Raw genomic sequence first — 17,407 nt, forward strand, 5'->3', positions numbered from 1 at the left:
ATAAACACTTTTATATATATATACACACACGCACACACACACATATATATATATATGTATATATATATACACACGGTGTTCAATTAAACAGTTTAAAAGCTTTTCCCCCTACTCAGGGGCTCATGTATATATTTAGTCAGCCATTCTTGAAACTCCTAAGATACTTAGCAACGCAAAAATTAAGGCCTTTATCTCTTCTTTAATTCTGCCTACAATTTTACATTATTTTTCCTCTCTCTTCTTTATAACTTCTGGCTCAAAATTAGGGCACTGTTTCAGAATTCAATCTCACTATGAAAATGTCATTTTAATGGAGATGAAAAAACAATATTAACTGACAACCAGAGCTTCTGACAAACAGAACTGCATGGGAGTGAGCAATGATTGAGATCTTAATCACTTGTCGGCTGTCGCATTGTGATGACTTGCATTTTCAACTAATCTGGCTTGAGTAATGAGTGAAATTTCTAGCTGAGCAGTGATTGGCATTCTCTGAATGAATCCTTTCCTCATATTTCATCTTCATGGGTGACTGATCACATCTAGTATATAAAAAAACCTGACATATGTTAATTGAACAGATTTGTGACAAGTGATTAGCTCTCCTTTCCTAAAGAGATCTAGAGTTGTTTAATTATTTAAAAGTGATAAAAACTTTTTTTTTTTTTTTTTTTTTTTTCCCATCGTCATTGGCCCTTGACTAAGATTCAAACTCCAAGAAACAGCTTCAAGGATGCAAACCAGAGCTAGGTAAACCTCTTATCTTTGCTTCATGACAATTTCTTTGTTTAACAGACCTCATGAGAGGAAGAGAAGAAAGCGCAAAAGGCAAACCAGCAACCCAGTTGAGAAGCACACAGTAGCTTTGAGGACAAAGACCTGTCCATTCTTTGAGCATTTTTTTAAAGGCATTCCTTAGGACTATCCAAGGTACATACTGAAAGATGTAAGGACATCAGATCTGTTAAAATACGTATATAAAAATATCAGGGAATTCATACAACTCTATCAAGTGCTTGACAATCAGCAGAGCCAAGCTTTTACTACAAACTGAACTCTTCAGTCAACTGTACAAGAACCACCCAGTTATAATAGTGAGAGTCAAAGAAAGGTAACAGTAGTTCCCAGAGGAACTCATAATCTTGTTACACAGCAGAGCACAGCATATGCTGAAGATCCAAAAAAACAAGCTCTAGCCTACAATCTCAGGAACCTGGGCTACAGATACAAAAACAAGAGCTACCTGTTTTTATTGGGCAGGAGGCCTGGAGACCTTGGATGTAACTAACAAGGACAGAAGCCTTCAGAAGATTGGATCAAGCTGGGGCTTGCAACAGCTGCAGGACAAAAACAGCTCCAGAGCGGTGACTGGCACGAGACTCGGAAGCTTTGAAGCCTGAGCCAGAGACTGTTCACAGTAAACCTAAACAGAGGGTCAGACTGCACCACCCAGGGCTCCTCAGAACATATTGCATGCCAGAGGCATCATGTACTAGAGGTGCTGGGAATAGAATTTTTGAGAACTGTTAGTTTCTTTAGAACTGGGAGGATATAAAGGCTTTCTTTCAATATTGCATTCCATTTAGTTTGTCCTTTCCTAACTCTTGTCTGATTTCTGATATTGCAATAACAAATAACTTCTGCCTTTGTTTCAGCATTAATGATATCGTATGAGGACTGCACCTAGCCACTGCTCCCGCACTGGCAATTCTTAATCAGCTAGATCACAAAACATGAACAGCTTCTTCCCTTACAAATGGAAGTTCATATTTAGGTGGTGTGAGATAAACAGAGAAACAACAGCTGCAGGGGCAAATTTAGTGTAGTTTTAAGGAGCTAATAATACTGATCTTCAAAAGTTTCTTGCACTATAAATTGATTATTTTAAAGCTAGCAAATATAATGGAAAATTTCCCATGTTTCTTCAGTAAACAGCCTTTAAAGAATTTGATAAATCTGCAATTACTCTATCAGTCTGGTTGCTAAACAGTTACTCCTTCACTGAAAAAGATCTCAGACTAACTTTAATGATCTCCTTTAAAGTGTTTAAGCCAAGGGATGAAAGAGAGAGGGAGAGGAAAAACAGCAAATAGACATGCTTGACCTTAACAATCCCCCAGCCTCACATACAAGCTCTGGTAGAAAATATATGCCATAAAGAATGGCAATGAAAGTTAATGGCAAATAACTAAATAAATTATTCAGTAGTGTATAGATAGCAGGCAGAAAGAAGATTAATTACATCATAAGGCTTGTAGTGAGAAATTCTCCCTTTTATCAAAGACATATTCAGAAAAACATAGGCAAGGTTTCCAGTTTACATTCTAGACAGGTTTTGTTTTGCCTACACAGACAGACTGAAACAACTATAAATGAATTTAGAATGAGGAATTACTCAATCATGTAGTAAAGCGTTTGTTAAAACTCACCTAATTCAATATCTCTTATCCCCATATATGTTTCAAGAAGTTCATCCACTTTTTTTACTGCTTTTTCTTCAACTTCAGAGAGCTTTATTGAAATAAAGGGAGAGAAAGTGCAAAAGTATTACTATATCCTATGCAGACTTTAAAACAAGAAATTGCCTACTGCTTATCTTCACTCTCACTGTAGCTGCTTAGACTTACAAAACCTAAAAGTAAATCATGTTATCCCTCCCTATTCCCTTCTTTTCACAACTAAAATCATCCTACAAACTTAAAACCACATAACTTTTACACTGACCAAACAAAACACAGGCCTTTCAACTCTTCACAATACAGATCTTTATCAAAGTCTCATCAGCTTTAGAAGATCCTGAAATAAGAAAAATTTCTTCTTCCAAACACTACTCCTGGTTTTACACACATTCACGTCAGCATAAGTTATTAGCCTCTCCTAGCAACCATGCTTAAACTAGCCCAGTACACTTTGTGGTGTCAGATACAAAACCACATCTTCATCCAATCCTTTTATTTTCTCTTTTCTTCTTTTCAATGCTCCTTGGTCTAATGCACTTTAACATATCCATCTAGACATCTAGGAAAAAGTTCCAAATTCTTGAGCCCCATCCTATCTTTCCTAGCCTTCAATTTTGTGTAAACATTTCTCCTTACAGAAAACAGTCTCCATTGTACGTCCCACAAGCTTTGTAACGTGAATTTTCCCTCCCTGCTTTACCTTCAAAACCGTGGGAAGATTAAATTGGGTGCTAGAAGGTTGAACTATTGAAAAGCCACAAAATAACCTTACCATTTCCTCCACAGTGGCAGGGCCTTTATTTCTCAGTCGAAGTGTTTCTCTCCCTCTGGAGATTTTAGCCTCTGTCAGAGTACCACCTTTGGACCTTGCTGCCACCTTTTCTAAAGTAAAAAAGAAAACAAACAAACAAAAAAACGAAGTATATGGTATGTACACAATGCATCTGCTTTGCTGTTACATTACCTTCAGTTTTAATTCTAATAAAAAACCAATAGGCATCTAAAACTTCAACCAATGTAAATTAACTACATAAGCTACATAGTTTTGCTGTCAATTTGTCTTCGAACTTTGATAACCACTTTGACTACACTGAAGCTGGGATATCTATTGACAAATATATCTGTTGGAGCCTATTGCGTTCATTATTACATGTGCGTCTCATATAATTTTACTTTCATATTCTACAAAAACCACAAGTATTCATCAGATGATGTCTGAAGTCATCACCCAAATGCTGACTTCACCCTGCCCTCCATAGGCAGACTGTACGGCAGCTGTAGCTTTGCAACATTTTCATCTTTCACCGAGGCTATGATGAAAACATCATTTCAAAACGCATGATACTGAGCCACACAGTGGTGAATAGGTCCAACTGTTTCATGTTAAACCATTGGATTACTATCGGTCACTCAGATGAAACTGTCCATAAGTAGTCCTGTGGGAGTTTCTCTCACAGGTTTCAGTAAGGTCTGGATTTCACACCTGATAAATCCCTGAAGAGAACATCTGGTTTTATCTTAAGTTTTCTTTACCTGAATTCAGTTTTCCTTGTTTATTAAATTAGTAAATTGAATATGAAATCATATAAGACATGTCCTAGATCATAAAGGCTGAGATGAGGCATAGTTTCACATACAGGATTGACGAGGATTTAATTTATTTACTAACTCAGGAGTTAAGTAGTAAATTTAGAAAGTACTAGAAAGAATTTTGTAGAATTGTTTTCACTGTACAATTTTATTCTCCACACTATTCTTACTTTTAGAAGAACTTATGCTGTATGCATCCTGCCTAGGCAACAGCCAGGGTATTCTTAACCTGTCTCATATTGGACACCGGGAGTTTTAAGCCCATTTCTGTAGAATAAAAAATACATACAGCTTTCAAAAATCTGTCCAATAAGCTCTACTTCAATGTCAATTTAATGTCAGATAAAAGGTATTGCCATGGAATTAGCGAGTTCCTTTCTCTCCATCATCAGCAGATGAAGAGGTACATTAATCATCTTTGGAAAATAATTGCTATTAAATAATAGTTCAAGTCATCAAATGCTGATTTACCCCAGTCTTTACAAACAGACTATAGGCTTAGCCCTGAATGCCCATATTAAAAAGATATTATTATACTACTGATTGCAACACTTTATGTATGTACATTACACTGAAGTACATTACAACAGGAGTATTAGCTTATATCCAGTGATATTAGAGACATATCACTTTCTGTGCAGAAGGACCAAAAGCTATCTTCAAATTTGTTTCAATTTCTGCTGTTATTCTGACACCAAGTGTCAAGATTGGTGTATGACAGCAGTTGTAAACTGCTAACAGATTTTAAAAAAAGGAAAAAAACCTAACATTTTCCACTGTGGTGAAGAGATTGTGAGTGCACATGAAGTCATACATGCTTAAGATGCAGAAGAATTTTGTACTTTCTTGTTAAAGAAAAATAATGCATGGATCAGAGGGAGAAACAAACCAAAACCTGAGAGAATAAAAATCAAAACTCAACCTCTTTTATCTCCCTAGGCTAACACAACATATTTTTATTTATTTTTACTACCTTGATAAAAATTAATGTGCATATGGATTAGCAGGAGGTATACGTTTGTCCTATCACTTGTGTCACTTTCACACAGCAGTCAGGCATCAGGTAGAGGCAGAGCTTTGTCTAACTCATTTCCTTCAGTTGCAAGTATACCTGCTGTACAATAAAAGAGTGAACAAAACGTTGGGGATAGCAGCCAAGGAGGTGCTCTGGGGAATCCCAGACTCTTCTCTGCTTCATTCTTCTGCATTAGATAGCTCAGTCCTGCCTAAAGCTCACAAATATAAAAATCTGATACAGAGACAAACAGGGTTCATATGTAAGAGATGTAGAGGAAAACAGAAAGGGAAGTTTGAGAATCAGTGAAATGATCCATGCTTTAAAACTGTGCCTATCAAACTTGTACTTATTCTGCACTGCCATGGGGTAGCAAAGAAATCAAGCAACTGAGACTCAGTGCTGAGTCAGCCCAAACTAGGATAACTGCTGGAGAAAGCAGATGGAAGAAGATTCCTTCCTAAAATTCCCTCTCTAAGAAAAGTATATATTATATATACATACACACACACATAACACATATATGTATGTATCTGTTCTATACATAGAACGTTCCTCTCTTTTTGCAGCAGTTACATTACCTTGCCTGAAAACAAATTTATAGTGGAGTACAATGTTGGGAGTTCAGTATCCAGGGAACAAGGCAAACAGCCAAGCAACACTCACCAAATGACTTCATAGGCTCTATCAGCTTCAGCTTAAACACCCGACCTTTCTCCAGATCTTTTAGCATTTTGGCAACTTCATAATGCCGAAGATCTGACACATCTTTTCCATTTATAGACTCTATGTGATCGCCAACGCAGATCATTTTGGTTTGGTCCATAAGGCTCCCTTCTCTGATTCGCTATTGTTTAAAAAAAAACAGAAAATAATTGGAAACATTTTTTGAAATAGTAAAGAGATGACAGATTCAAGAATGTCAGGTAAAAATATCAACAGCACTGAGTTTGTTTTGCCAGCAGAACATTTTGACTTTAAGATTTATGCCATAAAAGTCATTTTAGAAAATTATTTTTAAACAAAGTACTTTAATATACATTGCATATAAAATCAACAATAGAAAAAAAATGCAATCATACTTCAGAAGTTAAGGCTTCAGAATAAGCTAATGTTTTGTTTTTTTGTTTTTTTGTTTTGTTTTGTTGTTTTTTTTTTTTTTGCTTTAAAACTGTACCCAATGTGCCAGTAATGTGAATGTCTTTTGACTTTAATACTCTGACAAGCATAGGTACAAAACTTCTTTCGTGTAGTCCTGTGACATACAAAAAAAAAAAAAATATGTGATATACTAAAAAATGAGGTACTATGTAAGTCTAATCTTAATAAGGCTTATCTATAATGAGTGAACTTCTACAATTTTCCTCACTTAACTACATAACTGCATATGGTAAGTTATTTCCTGTGAAATAACAATGAAGGACAATAAATGCTTACAAATGTTATTTCAGGGAATACAAGTGGCATTGAAGCAGAGGTCATAAAATGAAACCAAATTTAATATTCATAGTTTTTCCAAAGTTCAATTTAAAGTGAGGAAAAAACAATCATTAAAAGATCTCTATGATTTATCAAGTCAATTAAAGGACAATTAAGATTTCAGTGATTCAGTTTACTGTTGTTAAATGCTGTCATATTTATCACGCTCCAGTCATGAAAGCCATTATCCTATTTAATATAAAAGCTATGACATTCTAAAATGTCTTCTATTTTGCACGGATACAGATATCATTTGAAAATCTTCCTAAATAATGTACATTTCAATAAAGACTGAGGCTGGTTTCAGGCTGGCTTTAAGTTTACAGCGAGACAAGGGAGATAAACATATTTCCACCTAATACTGTAGCACTTACCCTAGCTGCTAACTATCTTAAAAACCTGTTTCTAGTTCATGTGCACATGTCTAAGCCCACACATGTGCCTCCATCTGAGAGAGTAAGTAGGAAGTGTGATAGTGCTCACTGTCCTATAAGACACTGCAACAATTTTTAGCTTCACACAGAGCTTAACTCATTCTAGCACTTTTTGTTATTGCTGTTTAACCTAGATTGAAAACAAAGACTTCTGGTAAAAGAAGAGAGCAGTACGGTATGCAAACAAGAAACTAGGCTCCAAATGCATTTCTATTGCCAGGGTTCAAAATTGTATCTGCCACACTTCACGTTTAGTTTAAGTATTGAATTCTTTCTATCTTTTCTTCTTCACTTGGATCCTAATACCAAGACTGTTTAAGTAGTATTACTTGATAATACCATTCATGCAGCATTCAAACATTTTTTTTTTATGAGACACAGCACTCCAAGTTAACTGACTCAAGACAGTCAAACTATAATGCCATAGTAATTAAGATGCAATTGATATGCTTGTATTTCAAGCTCTAGAGAATGTGTAGAAGCTAGAATCCTTATTTCCTATGAAAATATAAGGAAATAATTCCAAACTATTTTTTAAGTAAAGTCAGTTTCTGCTTAGTGATGTAGCTAGTCAACTAAATATATAATACATACAGCTTTTACTTTTGCATACATGTACATATTCTGCTGTTTAAAGTTAGCCATTAGCTAAATATGCAACAGTAACAAAGCAATCTTGCAGAAAATCTTTTAAAATGATGTGGAATTGCCTTCCCATGAAGACATCACCACATCAGTTACTCTTATTACTGCAACAATACAGTAACAACATTATATGCAGTCAGACAATTCCTATACAATTTCCTGGAAACTGCAGCTTACTGATGCAGCGAGGGCTTTCCAGTCCACTCAAATTATACAGCAGTCAATGCGATTGCTGTTTTCCTCTTCCCCTGTTACCAACCATGGACAGAGAAAGTCATGCTCTATACAGTGCTGCACAAGTGAACTTGAAGCAGTGCTTCCAATGTATTCTTTTAAAATGTGACATGAGTGGCAGTGTGACAGAGTGTTATGGGTTGCATTGATACTACCACTGAAAATTCAGAGTTCCCTATCTATAAACATAAAAATGAGGATGCAATTTTGCCAGACTTGCTTGCTGAAGCCTCCGCTGCATCTCAATTTTGTCAAGAGCAATCTCTATCACATTTTTTTTTTTTTTTTTTTGAACAACAAGCAAGCCTACTTTTTATATCCTTGGTAGCTAAGAAACGAATAGAGAATACAATCTCTACATACAAGAAGCTCTGTTAGTAATAGCAATAAGATCAGCATTTGAGACACCAATAATCAAACGTAATTTCCGGTGTCTCACTAGTAACAGTTAACTGGAGTAGACTAAAGCAGCGCACCTAGAAAGGCTGGAAATAATGGGGCAACTTCCTAATACCTAGTTTAGAAGGAAAGGTGCTGTGATTTCCTCCATCTTTACTTGTCTCAAAACAAATGGCCTATAGCTGGTGAGGAGGAGAGTAATTATGATTAATTAACACTTTGCATGCGCTGCTACCTGTATTTTCTATGCAAGCTAATTGGGGTGAACTCTGTTAACCCATGTCCTCGCCACATTTTAATTCATCCTACCTAAGGCAATGCCAGCACTGGAAAGCCAAAAGTGCTCTGTACTTGCACCTGTTCTTACAGAGCATGCAGGATTTCACCCCACGAACACTTTAAGACTGAAAGAATACAGTCTTGTTACAATGAGTGACAGATACGCTGTAAGGATCTAACCAATGATGTCAGAAAACTCACTAAAAAAAAAAAAAAAAAAAAGAGGAAGCGGACGTAAGCAGTATGCAAAACTTTCCATCTTGGGATTGGTTACACAACGATCATATCATAAAGCCCATACACGTCACAGAAGCAACAAACGATCTAATTTAAAAATGACATGCAGTACAGAAATAGCTGAACTAATTTCAAATGATAAATCTAAGGAAAAGCAACTTTTTCTGGTACTTGCCATATGCTAAATGGCTTGATAGTTCCAGAGGACCATTAAAGTAATAATTAAAATACCATAGTAACAAACTTCTACAAAAAAAAGCGTTTAACTGGAAAATAAATTTACCTTTATAAAGGGACAGCCAGCTCCATTGTCTGTAACAGTAAGTCCAAGCAAATCATCAGATTTAAGAACTTCCACTTCTTTTCGTTGTCCTTTTACATGGGCAAATATAAAATCTTCAAGGCCAATCTGTGCACCTAATAGCTTGTCCATATCAACTTTATGAGTGTTCAAAGTGCAAAACATGATCTGTGCAGGAAGGAAAGAAACACATTACCTTGAAGTTTAACAGTTTATTAGGTTTGGTGAACTTGACAGGCTGATGGGCTCTTTTAAGGAGAGCACAATATCAGCCCCTGATGATAGATCCATAACTGACATGATAAAAACTCACTTTCTCCAGCTGCCCCAGGAAAAGCGACACTCGCCATCCACAAAAATGACAAGAAGCATCAATAGCTCAGACAGCAGATATGAGATTGCAGGGAACAAAGGAAAGGGACACATCTGTGCAATCAGCCTCTCACAGTCTGCCACAGGGCACCAACCCAGACACCAGCAGCTTAAGCTTCAGCTGAACAGCTTAAGGGGGGCTTGAGTATACCACCTCAAGAGCAGCCACGATTTTGTTCTTTGTCATGTACCAACCTCCAACTTGCAGCATTGCTCGTGGACAGTCAAGGGGTCTGCCCACCAGTGCTATATGGAGGAATCAGGCCAGCCCAGGCAGGTGTTAGGCATTTTGATGTAGCACATGTTCAAAGGGAAAATAGTCTAGCCAAGAAAATAAGAAACAAATCCACTGTTCCACCTCACAGCTAAGGCAATTTCATCTGCCAGCTGCTTGCCAAGTTGAAGTCAGACAAGAAAAAGGCCTGAAGGCGGCCCACACAGCTTTCTCCTAGGCAGTGCCAGAGAGTACAGGGCACAGGCCAGAGAAACTCCTTCCCTAAGATCTACATCTGAGGTAAATGATTCCCTCAAGACCATATTTCAAGTAGAACTGAAAGCAGGAGAGGAGGAGGCAGCTTTATACTGCATTTGGCCTCTGTCACAGGTGCAAGCCACTGGCAAGAGACATCATCATGTTACGCCTGCATTGCTGCCAGCAGGATGCATCTGACAAAAACAGCAGTGGGATGTCACAGTGTCCTACAGCTCTGCTGCTGCTCTAGTGGCAGCCATGTGTGGAGTCTAACTGCTCCTAGTCACAGGTATAGATCAGCACCTGCAGAACCCCTGGTGCTCTGATGGAAATGTCGGCTTCCTTTCTTTCCCCATCACACCTACAAAATGTGGATTTCAGCCCCAGAACGCTTCAAATGCACTTTTCTTCACTCTAGTTCACTGGATGATGGCAGAAAAAGAAAAATGAAATGAAAGCAATCACACTATTAAGTTCTTTCCTAGAACAAATGCTTTTCCTAATGTATTTCAGAGAGAGCATTTTGTTTTCCTCATTTATATAGAATGCGGGGTCTATTAAACATGTCTTCTGTCCTTCCACTTTTGAAAAATGAAAGCTTAGTAGTGAGATGGAGATTACAGATTGGTGGAGTCTTTAGTTATTCTTTCAAAAAAACAAAACAACTAAAACAGACTAATTACTTATCTGATAATCCATCAAACAAACACTCCAACCCAATGCCTTAGTAACAACAGTCACAACAGCACTTAACAGACATCAGTTTTATTCTCTCAAGTAATGCAAAACTTTTTCAAGTTAATAAGCACTTACAAAATAATATAACCTAGAGAAATTCATATGGCTATAATCAGAATATTTTATTTTATTAGTACTAATCACAGCTAATCGTTGACTTTTTTTTCAAAACGAAAAAGTTTCAATCTGAACAGATTATATAAAATCCACATATACACTCAGCTTTCTTGCAAACTACATAACTCAGCCAAGTTTACAACTGCAACTCAGTTCTATTTCTTACAGTGAACAACAAGCCCTATGGCTTTACACTTTAGACATTAATATCCTTCACCTGACCTTGTCAAATAGACAATCATGTAGTAATCACTGTCACACCTTTGAATAGATAAAACTGGCAACAGAGCAGAAATGTGATATTTAGAAACTTGATCCAGAGTTTCTCTTTTTAGACCTTCATCTGGATGGTATTCCCCACTATAGCCTATAAGTCTCCAGAATTCTCAGTGAGTCAGTTCCATACTAACCACAAGGCTGAGAGAACATCAACCGGTCAAAAATAACACTTAAATCATCCTTTATCCTCTTTAGTGAACAACTGCTTTTTCTCAGAACAGATATCTTCAAAGAGTAATGCACTAAAGATGCATCCACCCAGGATAATATACAATTACACCATCAGTTACAGCATAGCTTTATTTGTACATGACTGAGGACTGCCAATGGAAAATTTGTATTTTTTTCTTACGTTTTATGTTAATATAGGTATCTAATAACAGTTTATGTATCTAATTAAAACAACAGCTACTGTAGTGCACTTTGTCACCCACTCAAAACTCTGTATAATTTTAAATAGTAATTTTCTTACCCAGAAAAGAAACAAGAGAAAAATCAATGAGTAATTTTCATCGTAAAGTCCTTTCTTTCCCTTCTCACCCTTAACCTTCATGTGCATTTGATCTTCAGCTCAGCATAACAGTGCTGTGACATTTCATGCCAACTGTGGCAAGGTATTATAAATCGTAGCTGCTGCACCAGTCCTGAAATATCTAGGGTACCTCCTTCACTGAGTTATCTCACACAGCAGGAAGAAGAAGGAAATTCCATTTGGCTGGCAGAGACCTTGTAAAATAGATTCATCAGATAAGATTACTAACAAATTATTTCCTGCATCCATATTTTCAGTAGTAAGAGACACCAGTCAACAAAAATGAGGTTTAGTCTTATACAAAGCAAGAAACTGCATAGGACAAGGAAGAGGGTTACGCTATGTGTTATATAAAGTACCTATGCAGTACCTTATTGCATATGCTTTATTAATCACCTTCTTTACTTCCACATTAAGCCTAAACCTTAAAAGATTTCAAAAATAAGTTGAGTGGTAACATGAGAAGCTATTAAAAGCACTTTTTGACTCAGTAGAGCTCATATACCTTTACAAAGGACATCATAATTATGTTACTTAAGAAGCTGAGGACTTCTACTTTTGAGCAGAATATAACACCCACTGACATATTTCCCTCTATATGTAGGCGTCATCTATATCAAGAAGCCACCATCATGTTTTCTACCTACCTTAATCACTTCATTCTCCCTGAGGAAAATGCAGGAGCCTCAACTTGTTGCAGCAACAAGGAGAGTAACCACATCCTCTTGGTTTCAGTGTGGTTTTGGTACTTTATCAGGCAGGCAACTTTGTCTCCCCAGATATATTCATAGTACTATAAAGTAAGCCTTCAGTGTTTTGTTGTTTAAAAAAAAAAAAGAAAAGAAAAAAAAAGAAACTCCAGAATGTACAAGAAATAGAGCAAGTTTCTCCCTTTAGCTACAAAAATACGGCTAAAAAGCATCTGAGAAGCAGATCAACACAGCAAGCATTGGATGCACCACAGTATCAAATACAAGCACCTCAGGGAACAGCAATAAACACTTGTTGCCAACGTGTTGAAAGGAGGTGGTTTGGAGGCAGTGTCATCTTCGATCATTTGAATTTGCTTTGCTTCAATCTTCAGATGAGATTGAGAGAATTCATTTCAACAGATAGGTGAGTACTCAAACTCCAGATATTTTAGTAAATTTCACAAACTGATTGTCCAGCCTTCTAAACTATGTTTTGGCATTTTTTTCCTCTTGTGAAAAAAAAAAATGACACTTACTGAAGTTGCTTCAACACTATTGTTCGGTTTTGGCTATTTTTCAGCGATTTCATAAAAGTTTAAATTGAACAGGTTTAAATCAAATACATCTGTGAAAGTTTAATGTGGCTGAGCCTTACTGTATACTTAACTGTCTAGCATCAGGAGGCAATGCTACAGAACAGCAGCCTAGGCACAAGCTCAGCAGCTGAGCTCCTATTGCTGGAAGAGAGAGGCAGCTGCTTTTCTACTCTAGGTGCTACTGGGAAGGCTTCCCTGTTCCTCTGTTCCCCTTATAATGTAGAAGTCCTTTCATCACATTAGATATCTCAGCCTTCACAGGCATTTGTTAGACGCACCCACTAAGCATTCAGTTCACCTCACCTTACAAAGCAAACAAAATAATCAGAAGTGTGAGCTATGAGTATGCAAACCGAAAGCTTGTATAGCTATCATTTACCATTCCCTTCCATCTGAAGAAGTAGTGGTCTTGCTACAGTTAGATTTTAACATTCACTTTCAAGTGCCTGGTTAGCCATTTTGGATAATTCAAAGCCCTACAATGTACTGTCACAGGAGCACACCAGCAAATGCTTTAACAGATCCATGTTGTCCTTTAGTCAGTGCTCATTTCTTTGTCATACAGGCTGCACTTCTCCTCCCCTGAGCAAAGAACCAGCTGGTTTGGACCAAAAAAAAAAAAAACGCATGGCAAAACTGAGCAAGGTGGGCAGGAATACAGGCCAAAAGCCAGGTTCAATAGGGACAACAGGGATGTTATCTTCAGGTGATGGATGAAAAATAAAATAACTGGACAAGAAGAGGTGAGTATTGGGAAAGCCTCAGGAAGGCACCGTTGGGGCTGTGAAGGATCAAGCAGCTCCTTCAAATCTAGGCTGGTGTTGTCCAACACTCATCCTACTCTACTTTCAATCAAGGTCTGCACAGAAGTTTCTGTCACTCTGCACTGATTCTTCAGAGTCTTTCCAACAAAAACTGCATTTTACATCGGTTTCACTCACCGAGCCTGGAAAGGATTGTCCAGCAGAACTAAATGCAGCTTGTACTGAACGACATGATACAAAGAGGAAACGAGGTGCTGCAGCCATGCTGAGTCAAAAGAAGAGACAGCTTACAAATATAGCTCATCCTGCACTGTGCCGAAATGCTTAAGTAGGAACTTATCCAAGAATCCATTCCCTTGCCTACATTGCAGCAGTGGTTCGCCAACTGCTCTCTATACTGAGCTCCTCCCCTCACTCCTTCTCTGTCTATTTTCCACCTTGGTGACTGCCGGGCAGAGATCTCTGTGATATGCCTGTTTCCAAAGGCATTCAGGTATCACACTGTCGGGCTTCAGGGCACCTGGGTCACAGAAACTTTCCTAGACAGATAACACCTGTAAGTGGCATTTGAGTACCTCAGTCTTTCAGCTTAAGGAAGTATTGCTTCAGGCATTATGCTTTAGAGGAGACTATACAAAAGCAGCATTAATCAGTAGATAAGACTATTTAAAATGTCTGGTACCCCCTTACTTCCAAGCAAGTTTAGCAGCTGTCAGCAAACTCTTACGTTTTACGGCAATACTTGCCACAAATTTATCCTACTTCTTTCTATCAGAATTTTGTCACATTAATCAGGTTCAGATTCTTCACTCAGCTCTGACAACAGGAAGTCATTTTTATTACTATTTTTTTTTCCATTCAACATTGTTTCTTCAAGCCAGCTGAATTTCTTGAGTTAAAAAAAAAAAAAAAATGTAAGCATTGGAACAGATTGCCAGAAGCAGTAGGTGCCCCATCCCTGGAGATACTCAAGGTCAGGACAGACAGTGCCCTGAGCACTTGAAGTTGTAGGTGTCCCTGTTCACTGCAGGGGAGTTGGACTAGATGGCCTTTGGAGGTCTCTTCCAACTCAAATGATTCTGTGATTTTAAGTTCAGTGCTTTTAGCACTATTTCCCCATCTGTTTTTACCAATAAACCACATTAAAAAAAACACACACAAGAAAAACCACACACACAAAAAACAAACAAAAAAAACCCATAGCAGTAGGACAGTGAAAACAAAGGAAAAAAAAAAAAAAAAAAAAAAGAAATTTCCAGTTTAAGACTCTACTTAGTTTAATAAAGCCTGTAGAAGTGCCAGATTATCCACCTAGAAGGAGAAATGGGAAAAGCGCTGTTCCTCCAGAACTGAATTTCCTGGTGAATGCTATTATTTTGAGTCAGCAGAGCCATGAGATTGGTAACAAAAGTTCAGTAAGAACAAAATTAACACAGAAGCCAATCTGACAATTAGAGAACTTGAGAGTTAAAGATACAACTGGAGATTGAACAGAGAACAAAAGGGAACAGAAGCTCAGTATGGAAAGAAAATAGAGAAGCAGAAGGTCAGAGCAGCTGGGAAGGTACTGCTTAATTACTTAATGCAACAGCGACTGGTTAAACTGTATTCACCAGTACTGACACTTCTGTAATTTACTGTGTGAAATGCTGCTGGGTCAGGGCAGCCGGCCCCAGAATAAAATTTGCAGCAGAGTCTATGGCACTTCAGAAGAGGCAGCCACACATAAGAGAAGCGGCACTGACACATGGGGACCTCTGGACGCTTAAGCATTCTCTTTCGATTTCCACTCAGAAGTTAAGGTTCACAGAACCACGTAGGCACGGCAGAACCTGATACGGCCCCTGCCTTCCAGCTACGGGAAAACAATGCGGCCGCAAACGAGTGATTCGCAATCTAAACAAATGTTTAAAGCTTAGCTCGGATGAAAAACAAAACTTAAAAAATAAAATAAAAATTAAAAAGGCTTCAGAGTAATAAATAAAATAAATTCTTATTACGAGTTTAAATAATCTCAATTAAAAGGACGCTGTTTAACGATCCGGCAAAGACTTCCCAGCCTTCGCTGCAGCTGCTCTCAGAGACTGTGGGTTCCCAGCCCAGCACTCCGCGTCACCCCGCTGCCTTCGCCGCAGGCACGGACCCCCAGCAGCCCGCTGGTTTGTCCTCGATTGCGGCAAGAACGGCCGCAGGCAGTAACCCCTCACTGGAAATAATTAATCCACCGCACCCCGGCGTGACCCAGCGCTGCGGAGCCCCGCTAACAGCGGGCCGACGGGAAGTTCATCATGACGGCAGACGGACCGGGTTTTTCTTCGCGTACAAGTTAAACGCGGTTACACTTCGCCCTTTCGCACATGTAAACGCTCGCTCGGAAGCAGCAGTTTCGCTCGTAACGGAACGCAAAGCCGCCCTCCCGCCGGGGCCCTACCTCAGTAGGGGCGATGCCGAACACCTCAGCGATCTTAGCGTACAGCTCGCGGGCGCTGCTGAAGCCCTCCACGCGGCCCGTGGGGCTGCCGTGCGCCAGCTGCGTGTGGAACTGCAGCCGCGAGGCGCTCGCCGCCGGGGCCGGAGCCTCCGCCGCGGGCGGTGGGGCCGCAGCCTCGCTGTCCACCAGCTTGGAGGTCTCCTTGGACTTGCCCTTCTTCCTGGTCCCCAGACCCAGGGGCATCTTCCGCGCCTGCAGCGGGCTCCGGCCGCCGGGTCCTCGCGCTGGACTCTGCCCCCGGCGCCGCCCCGGCCCGGTGCGGCCATGCCGCCTCCAGGTGAGGCCCGGGCCCTCCCGCCCCGCCCCGCCGGGACCTCCCGCCCCGCTTCTGGGGCGCACGCAAGGGGAGAAGCACCGCCAGGGAGGGCAGCGACACCGGGAGCCCCCGGGCCACCGCCCACGAGAAAGCAAAGTAACACGGACCCGGGACAAGAGCTATTCCTGTACATAAACGTTTCCTGTCCACAGGATTGATTAGGAAGGGTTTATTAGAAGGGCACTTTCAGTAAGATCACACCAATAACACCTACTCAGCCCAAGACGGTTCATGTTCCCTAAACTGGCCAGCACAGACATCTTTTCATTTCGTTTCCTCTGTTTGGATATTACAAAGCATATGCTATGAAATCCATTTATATATACCTTTAAAGTCTCTAATTTATACACAAAGCCATTTTGTAGGAAGACTACCATCTTTCCAATGAATAGGCTCATGAATTTCAACTACAAATAAAGATGTTCTAAATACTGATCACACAGGTTTACATTCAGGTTATAGAAGAAAACACAAAGTAGGTAAGGTCTTCTGCCAGCTCTTGCCTTTTTACCATGACTTGGTATACTATAAACCTCCCAAGAATTAACACAGCTACAGCCATATAAGCAAGGTCTAAAGACATTGCTGTAATGGACAACAGCTTTGCAGTATCGAGATTTAACATGTTAGAAAACTATTTTTCTAACTATTAGTGGATTTCAAGTGTTTCCATCACCCAGAACAGAGAAATATATTCCCAGAAGACCTCTGCTGTGCTCCAGCATAGCTACACTCACCTCAGTGGAATAACTTCATTTTCAGTGGTGCATTTACTCCACATCTTGAATGGTCAAGATGTGAAGAGAGAAAGATTCCTGAAATAGCATCCAGCACTTCCACAGGAATCTGCTGTAGAGCCGCAGAGAGAAGCAGCACTGCTTTGCTTTGTCTTTCACATCTTAGGAAACACAAAGCACCCAGAAGAAACAAAAAAGGATTCTGGTGTACAGATCAGAGAGAAAGGCA

The 17,407-nt window shown here is 39.2% G+C and overlaps 1 protein-coding gene across 1 annotated transcript in view; it reads right to left on the bottom strand.

Annotated features, from left to right (window-relative positions):
* GIPC2 (GIPC PDZ domain containing family member 2) overlaps nt 1-16,332 on the bottom strand; it is a 23,532-nt gene extending 7,200 nt beyond the window's left edge. Inside the window, exons 1-5 of the mRNA XM_042819536.1 lie at nt 16,066-16,332; nt 9,055-9,240; nt 5,731-5,911; nt 3,232-3,341; nt 2,430-2,511 (exon numbers count right to left, since the gene is read on the bottom strand). Coding sequence (XP_042675470.1) covers nt 2,430-2,511; nt 3,232-3,341; nt 5,731-5,911; nt 9,055-9,240; nt 16,066-16,308 — 802 coding nt within the window. The 5' untranslated portion in view covers nt 16,309-16,332. The remainder of the gene's footprint in view (nt 1-2,429; nt 2,512-3,231; nt 3,342-5,730; nt 5,912-9,054; nt 9,241-16,065) is intronic.
* Nucleotides 16,333-17,407: the final 1,075 nt, after the last annotated feature.

This window comes from Centrocercus urophasianus, unplaced genomic scaffold (assembly GCF_019232065.1).
Source record: "Centrocercus urophasianus isolate 14NV4802_14NV808 unplaced genomic scaffold, USGS_Curo_1.0 seq_18, whole genome shotgun sequence".
Lineage (NCBI taxonomy): Eukaryota > Metazoa > Chordata > Aves > Galliformes > Phasianidae > Centrocercus > Centrocercus urophasianus.